Raw genomic sequence first — 8,472 nt, forward strand, 5'->3', positions numbered from 1 at the left:
GCGCCGCCTATTGGCTCATCCGTTTGTCAATCAAATGTGGTACCAATGTCATTAACCCTTAGGCGGGGAGTAAACTAGACTGAGGGATATTGTTTTGGATACAAAATAGTTTTTTTTGCTGCTTATAGTAGGGCTATTTAGTATTTATTACTATATAAACACATTAGATGTTTGCTTTTGTTTTAAAATGCTTTAAACTGTATAATAAAGCATATAATACAGGGATATTTTGGCCATTAAATTATGTCTATTCATTTGGTGTAGCCGATCTAAATGGCTTGTTATTGAATTAATTCATAAATTGAATACCTAGACTAACCTTTATAGGCCTATTTGTTATTTATATATAGTCAAGACTCATTACATGCAGATAAGTTAACTCTGTAGCAGTTTAATAACGCCGTTCTGCATAATCAAATATAGGAAATGTAGCCCTGTTTATAAATATGTTCTATAATTTAGGCTACATAAATGTAAAAATACAATTGATGTAAATACATTAAAATGGTATTCATACTAATAAACTGATCACGTTAGTAGCAAATATCCATCAATACGTTTATTTACATGTATCATTAATTACTACATTTGACATTATTATCTTAATCCTAAATTTTACTCAATTTAAAAATGTTGCAATTTCACCTGTTTAACAGACCCTCTATTTTTTTTAAATAAATATATATAACTTCAAATAAATATAATTTACAGAGCCCTCTTTGATTAAACTGATATTTAAAGGTCTTTAAGACCAAGAAGCACGAGCCTGCCATGAAAGGGAGGGACTTCCCGTTCTCGCCATCATATGAGTTGCCAGAAACTGTCGGTGCAGTTTCACAAGAGGTCTGTACGGCACACTGAGAGAATGGCAAATCAATAAGTGTAACATAGATTCGGTATTTATATGAGAAAAAGCACATAGGCAAAAATATTATATTGAAGCCGGTTTTAATACTCAAGTAATAAATTCAGATGCAGTTAATGAACATGATCTTCATATAATGGCTTATTTGCAAAATACATTTATCTGTTATGTTTTTAGTTGTGATAATGAGCGAGTCCAAAGAGTCCAGTCAGAATACCCTGTCGTTGGATGAGTCACAAGCTATAATTGGGATGTGAAAAGTTGATATGCTATGAACACAAAACTAAAAGCTGAGAGGCATTTTTAAATGACTGGTTTCCTAAAATACACACAATGTTAGATAGCAACAGACATATAGAAGACGTTTAAAAACATAATCACGTGACTTTATGATTTCCAGAAATCATACCTTTCCCCTAATGACTAAAAAATATACAGATGACTTTTGGTACATTTGAGGCATCTAATTTACAAAAAGCATGTGAAATGTTCTGTAATTACATACAAGGCAATATAAATCACTTTTAAACAATATACAGCAAATTCTCTACATCAGAATTTTAACTTATAATTATATTAAATACCTTTTTGAGTTACACATTTATTTATAAATTTATAATTATTTTAAATTTAAAAATCATATCAACATATTAGAAAGTTATATTTATGTAACATTAGAAGGCAAACCCAAGTTCGAAAATGTTTATTCAAACAATTACAGATTTCCATTATACAAACTGACAAACATATAGAATTGATACAAAAATAAACAATTTGGCAAATACATTTAAATATATGCTTGTTTGCTGTAGTTGTTTTTCTTTCATGTACTCCTTGCTTTATGTAGCTAGATGTCAAGATGGCAGCCATCCTTCAGTTATCACAGTACTGTACCTTTAAGATGCACAGCATCAGCACTGTGATAACTGAACCAGGGCAGCCTGTCACATCATGCAGAGCCAGGCTAGTGGTGCATCCTTATGCATCTTCTTATTTACGAGGGGAAAACAACTTTGCCTATAAACATTGGTAAAAAAAACAGGTTTCTGATACATTGTATGACAAAATCATACATTTCATTTTTTTAAATAAGTAACGATAGTTAAATAAATAGTTAAAATGGTGAAAGCTAATTTATTAGGTATTACACAACATAAGTAAAATTAACAGCAAACATAGCCTATGTTATATAAATATTGATGTATCATATAATTATTTGACTTTATGCCGAATGTTGTATCGGATAACCAAACACAACACCCTGTGCGATTCGATTCCTTCGTTTCAAGGTTTTAATAATTCATAAACATCACCCCTGTGACGTCAGACTTGTTATGGTAAGTCTAACCCCGCCTTCCATGCTTGGCTCGCGTTCTCTGGCAGTTCAGCGCTCCTCTAGGCACCGCCCACATCATCCCCGCCCTCCGTGCGAATCTCTTCTTGTAAACAACTCCATCAGCGCGTCGTGTTTGCCATTATAGCACAGTGGAAATGCCTGCCAAATAATCTAACAAACATCTGCATAACATTCCTAAAGTGCATTGTTGCAGGAAAAAGAAAGAAAACATTTCAAGATATAAAATTTAAAATACATTTGCCGTGACAGTACGTTGCGACTTCTCGTGGCAAAACGTAGATGTTTGATAAAACTGCAGGATTAAATAAAGTCTTAACGCCTGAGAAATGTAGCACTATATTCTGTTTAAACGACAAAAATATCCGCCTGTGAAAAAAGTACGTAAGAACGTCATTTGTTCAGTGGTCTACAAATAAATAAGTTATCGCACGAAAACGCATATAAATGATCTTCTATGATATACCATCATAAGTATCATCAACATTACGGAATGCATGTAAACCAACGCCGACATCGATTTATTTGATAGTGTTATATATTTTAAGTCGTGTTATTGTACTGTATTCATGTGCGCTAACGCCCAACCAACGCGCGCACACACCCCTCTCATGGCAAAACAAACACCACGTTCTACGATCAAAACATAAAAATAATAACGCAATCACCGTTAGACATATGTGTTATTTGATCGACTACAAAAGTACTTACTTGCATTTTCTACCCCGAACTCCAATGTTTACGTGAAGATTTTTAATGACGCAGCAAGCCTACTGCGAACAACGTGATTGTCGCCATTTTTTGTTGTTATTGAAATCTGCAAGCCATGTGACAATAAAAAACATCCTTCCGGGTCCTGACGCTCTAAGTTCACCACTTTCTGGGGTGCAGAATTACTCTTCAAATCTAAGATCCTTGAAAAGTCGACTGATTTTGACACAGCGTGCCCGAACTGAACTGCGTGCGTTCGTTGATCTTATGTAATTCTGACGCCACCTCAAGGAACCTTGGAAATAAATGTTTGACATGGGGATAATAGTTGACTCTGTGGTTGATACGTAATGTGGACGTGTAGTGCCAAATACACGTTTAGAAACGTAAAAGTAAACAAATCAGTGGTGCCTGAGGAACTGCGCACCTCAGTAGCAGTCAACAAGTGTATCATGTCCAAAAACAGACAGGGGGCAATATTCCATTATCTATATTTCAATACAATGCATGAGTAGAGAATACGTTTTTAATAACTTTTTATTGATAACATTTGTGCTCATTTGACTCAATATTAAAAAATGCATCTGCTTATTTGTCAGTTATGCAATTCAGCTACGTTATGCCCTAACATTTACAGTATGTTTAAACAAGAAAAATAAACGTGATGTGCATTAAGACAAGTATATATACTGCAACCATATTCAATGCGTACACATTTCTTAATCGCAGTGGGAAAAAATACATTACGAAAATATAATGCTAGAATAGTTTAACAAACACTACAACGACCATGCTCCTATGCGAGACAGTGCTTGCAGTACGCATATTTTCAGTGCGAGAGGCGTTTTAAAATAGGGCGTTTATGTTTCTCCTCCATTCATTTGCAGAGAGGGAGAAGCTCACGTCCACATAAAGAGCAGTAGGCGGTTCGTCAGGCTAGAGCTTCCCAGTTTTAATAACCTTCAACAACTTACTCTTTTCGCTGTGTAAAAAACGAGTTATAAAACAGATTACTATCGGGTGGGTAAGTTTGTTTGTTGTTTTTGACCAAAAACTTGGAAAAGTCGGAATTTGTTATGTGCATTGTTTATTGTTAAATTCGATGATAAGTCCCCAGCCCTCATTCTGCACTGGAGATCTGTTCTAAGAGATCTGTAGTCTCCGAGTTTAATGACGCATTGCAATCTACGTAAAATTCGTGCATGCGTTGCGTGTTTTCAGGTGTAACGCTAGACCCATTTCTACTGTAAACAGGTCAACTCAGTGAAGAAATGTCCAAATTATTCCGGGCTGTTATCATGGGTCCACCAGGCTCAGGAAAAGGGACCATCTCGGAGAGAATTGCGCACAGTTTCGGACTCAAACATATATCCAGTGGAGACTTCGTTCGGGAAAACATCTCTGCTAATACGGGTGCGTGATGTGCAACGATTTACAAAGAGCTTTAGGTAAAGACTGCACCTCTATAGTTAGACGGCAAGCGATCCCGTGATCGTATCAAATGTAAAAACGCATGGGGGTAAATTTAACCCTATTTATATAGTTTTCCAAATAATGTGCAACTATTTGTTTCTCTAACATTTATTTCTCCCCCATTTGGGCGTGAGATCTGGAGTTCACGTGAGGTCTTGAAAAGCTGTGATGGCAGGACTCACCCTGTCTTTAACCGTACATTTACTTTTTAAGCATTTAAGTATTAAATAAGATATACTATTGTATTCATGGTATTGATGAATGGATGTAGATGAAATGTGAGGAATTGTCATAACATTTAGCCTACTACTTTTCAGCTTACTGTGAGGTTAAAAACAATGTAACACTGGTTATAAAATACACTAGGTTACTGTTACATACTTTTTATGCATTCCAAGTAACACAATGGATTAAAAAATGAAGCCTTGAGGTTGTCATGCACGTCTTATCATATCATGCAAGGAACACTCTAGTTTCTTGTTGAAATGATGAATAATACTTAATTTATATTCATTAAATATCAGTGGATTTCAGCTATGAATTTCGATGGAATTTATTATACAAATATGTTATACATTGTGTCCATGCATGATAGGACTCATTGCATAGTTGTCTTCTCTGTGTTTATAGAAGCTGGTGTTTTGGCAAAGACTTATATAAAAAAGGGATTGCTTGTGCCAGACCATGTCATGACTCGCCTTCTGCTGCCTAGATTGGAGGAGATGACCAAATACAGTTGGTTGTTAGATGGTACGGTGGTTAATATCATCAAATTCTTTTAATATTTACGTTTTGTTAAATGTTTTTAATATGCTCAACAATATATTTTAAACGCATTATCACCATTACGGTTTCTTGATGTCGAGAATTAGTGTTAGGCAGGTTTGTTGGATCATTAAATATTTACAAGGTCTGTTATTTAGTAGAGGATTATTGGTTACTTTGAGGGGCTGCCGTCACGCCAGTCAGATTATATTTTCAAAACCTTAACTAGAACTAAGAGCAATGTTTGTTGAACACAGTTAAAGTGTCAGAATATTAAAGGGTCCATGTACATTGTCAGTTTTATTGCAACATTTATGGGAAGCAAACATTTTATTTTGACTTTAGCAGAAGCACAGAGCAATCTATGGGGGTACAAAACTTGAGGATGTGAGCCAGAGAAAGGGTTAATAAGTTTGTTGTTAAAAAGAACAGCTGCTTGCCTTGAAAGGCAAAGTCTCCCAGTACAATAAAGTAAGATATTGACCGAAAAGTGGTGTGACTTTTAAATGTTCTTGTGTGTCTTGCTTCTTGAAGCTATTATGTACGTCCTTTAAATATTGTAGTGAGATATTAGTGGTCAGATACACATTATCGTGTGCCTGTGTTTCAGAAGTACAATTTTTGTACATTTACATCCCTACCAGGTTTCCCTCGAACTCTAGCTCAGGCAGATGCCCTGAACAGTATCTGTGATCTAGATGTAGTCTTCAACCTCAACATCCCTCTGGAAACACTTAAAGAAAGACTACGTCATCGCTGGACACACCCATCCAGTGGGAGAGTATACAACATGTATTTCAATCCCCCCCGAATCCAGGTGAACATCATCATTTTTGGCTTGTTTGTCTGATATGTGGTAATCAAATTGTGTAAGTACACACCAGAAGAGTTTGTGGGTTATGTTGAAATAAAGTAAGCTTTTCGGGCCTGTTGGAAGTGCTGTTTATCATAATTTCACTCATTATAATTCTTGCAAATTATAATCACATAAATAGCAAGTTATGAACATCATGTTTCATGGAGGCATGCTACACAATCCTTAGTCTCGCATAGCCTTCATACTGAAGGTCTGGGAACTTTGGTCGCTTTCTTTGGCCAAGCCCCGCCCAAGAGGTCATATGACTGACAGGTAAAGCAACCAATCACATTTCGTTTTGTGCCGCGTCATGTTGGGAGGCATGAAATGTCCCCACAGTAACAGACCGATGTACATTCACGAATGTGTCAAAGTTAAAAGCAACAACAACGATTATAAGTTTACGCCATGAACCTCTTTAGTCAAGCGTTTAGTCGATCGTGATGAATTCTTATTGTAACTGTTGTAAACACGACAGCTTACTTCTAGATCAGACGGCTTTGTGTTGTTTCCAGGCGGACCATTAAAGAACGCGCCACACGTCTCCCGGAAATCCTGTAAGATTCAACCAATCAGATGACTTCTTTGAACATGCTGAAGTGTTTCCAGAAAAGTGTGCCTTGTGCGTCAGACATTTGAGCGGTCGTTGGACTACACAATCCTCAACAGTCCTGATAATTCTCTGTTGTGTTTATAGGGGCTAGATGACATTACAGGAGAGCAGTTGATTCAACAGGAAGAGGACAGACCAGAAGCTCTGGTGGCCAGACTGAGACACTACAAAGATATTGCCAAACCTGTCATAGATTTATATAAGTAAGAATAATATATCACATTCACACAAATGGCCTCGCCTTTTGGATGCAAACCAAAATCCCACCCAGTGTATTTAATTTGTTTTTTCCCCACGGTTGTGCTAACAGTATTCGCCTTTTATGTGCCTTCGTAGGGCTAAAAGCATCCTGTACACATTCTCAGACACAGAAACAGATCGGATCTGGCCAAATATCAGCACACTCCTCAGCACAAAGATCCCCATTGTCCAGTCAGATGCTCGGTGTACCTCAACTCACTGAGGTAACACTGACTCTCTTATCCAAGAGAACAATGTGGCCTCATCTCAGAGGAGTTACCTTTTCACAACATTGATTTCCAAAGATTGGTTACTTCAGATTGTCTGTTAGAAGTACAGTATTATCTTTTATAGCGCAAACTTTGATTGTGTCATATGGATTCTGAAAAGATTACATGGGTATTTAACTGGGTTCTGCCTTTAGAAATTTGAAGCTGATTTAGTCAGGGTAAAATACTGCTAATTTACCAAAGGCATCCTTTTAAATGGGGCCGAATTATATAAATATGTGACTGAATCATACGAACGTGGTGTAAATAATATATGATAGGGGGATATGGCTTCTAGTGTGTGAGACACTGTTCAAGCATTCCATATAGCTTATGCTATGCAAACATTTCTTGGTAATGTCACAGTGCCAATAAACACCATTTACGTCACAATGTTACAGATATCTTAAGCCTTGTCATCAGCTTTAAACATTTTTGGAGCCATATCTGAAGGAAACTTTTGACAGTAGAGAAACTTAAGATGTCAACAGATCACATATGGAAAAGTTTTGCAATTTAAAAACATTAACGGTGTTCCAATATAAAAAAAGTATTATATTGTAAGAGCAATTTATCATAAGCCCTTGATTACATTACAGCACTGGTTGTGAATTAAATTTGTTCCAGAAACAAAGATAAGGCGAAGGACCTCAGAATGTTTGTTATACGTGACTTTATATGTATAAGCATCTTTTTAAGTCTTTGTTTAGTTTTTTAGATTGTCTTCTCTACCTTTTGCTCTTTCAGTGTCAGTCAGTCTAGTTTATTAACCAATCATGTTTGGAGAAAATACCTTTTAATATGTTCACACCTACTTGTTTTGCAATTCACACATCAATAAACAAGCTTAAGCTTTTCTTTCACCAGCAAAATAAACGTATTTTCTCATAAATCTGTATTACATTTCTTTCATTTCAGCGACTGTAGCTATGTTTGACAGGGAGGAGTAAGCTTGTTAAAGGCGGCTACATTCCAGGTCCTCAAAAACATTTCAGACTGTTCCTTTTGGACAAAAGCCAACTGTAGCAAGCAAAGCAAAGAACATTTTATTTTACCATTGCAATATACAACGTCTTGCAAACTATTTCTACCCACAACCAAGACGATAATGCTATTAGCTTGCAAAGTAATACTTATGGAAGTTATCTTTAACAACTATGATAAACACATTTTAGGTTATGTATTGCAAAACTTCAGCTTCCTCTTTCATTCACTTAGTTTCGTTTGTTATTTCATTTACATTTATGCATTTGGCAGACGCTTTCACCCAAAGCGACTTACATTGCTTTATCCTATACATTTTACACAGGTATTTGCAATCCCCTG

The 8,472-nt window shown here is 36.1% G+C and overlaps 1 protein-coding gene and 1 long non-coding RNA gene across 4 annotated transcripts; one reads left to right on the top strand and one right to left on the bottom strand.

The window, feature by feature from the left end:
- Nucleotides 1-2,143: 2,143 nt before the first annotated feature.
- LOC130424870 (uncharacterized) lies at nt 2,144-3,259 on the bottom strand. The gene is made up of 2 exons (XR_008906991.1): nt 2,931-3,259; nt 2,144-2,396 (listed from the first exon to the last, which is right to left on the bottom strand). It is a non-coding gene; the product is annotated as an uncharacterized LOC130424870 (long non-coding RNA).
- A 544-nt stretch (nt 3,260-3,803) lies between these two features.
- On the top strand, nt 3,804-8,038 carry ak4 (adenylate kinase 4). 3 transcript variants are annotated; one of them, XM_056751542.1, is made up of 6 exons: nt 3,804-3,954; nt 4,185-4,343; nt 5,034-5,153; nt 5,813-5,985; nt 6,722-6,840; nt 6,974-8,038. In XM_056751542.1, the coding sequence occupies exons 2-6, from the start codon at nt 4,202-4,204 to the stop codon at nt 7,098-7,100; spliced, it is 681 nt and encodes a 226-aa protein (XP_056607520.1). In that variant the 5' UTR covers nt 3,804-3,954; nt 4,185-4,201; the 3' UTR covers nt 7,101-8,038. The 3 variants fall into 3 exon arrangements, with proteins under 3 accessions (XP_056607520.1, XP_056607522.1, XP_056607523.1); XM_056751544.1 differs by having other exon boundaries at nt 3,804-3,950; XM_056751545.1 differs by lacking the exon at nt 3,804-3,954 and having other exon boundaries at nt 4,242-4,378.
- The last annotated feature ends 434 nt before the right edge of the window (nt 8,039-8,472 follow it).

This window comes from Triplophysa dalaica, chromosome 6 (assembly GCF_015846415.1).
Source record: "Triplophysa dalaica isolate WHDGS20190420 chromosome 6, ASM1584641v1, whole genome shotgun sequence".
Taxonomy (NCBI): domain Eukaryota; kingdom Metazoa; phylum Chordata; class Actinopteri; order Cypriniformes; family Nemacheilidae; genus Triplophysa; species Triplophysa dalaica.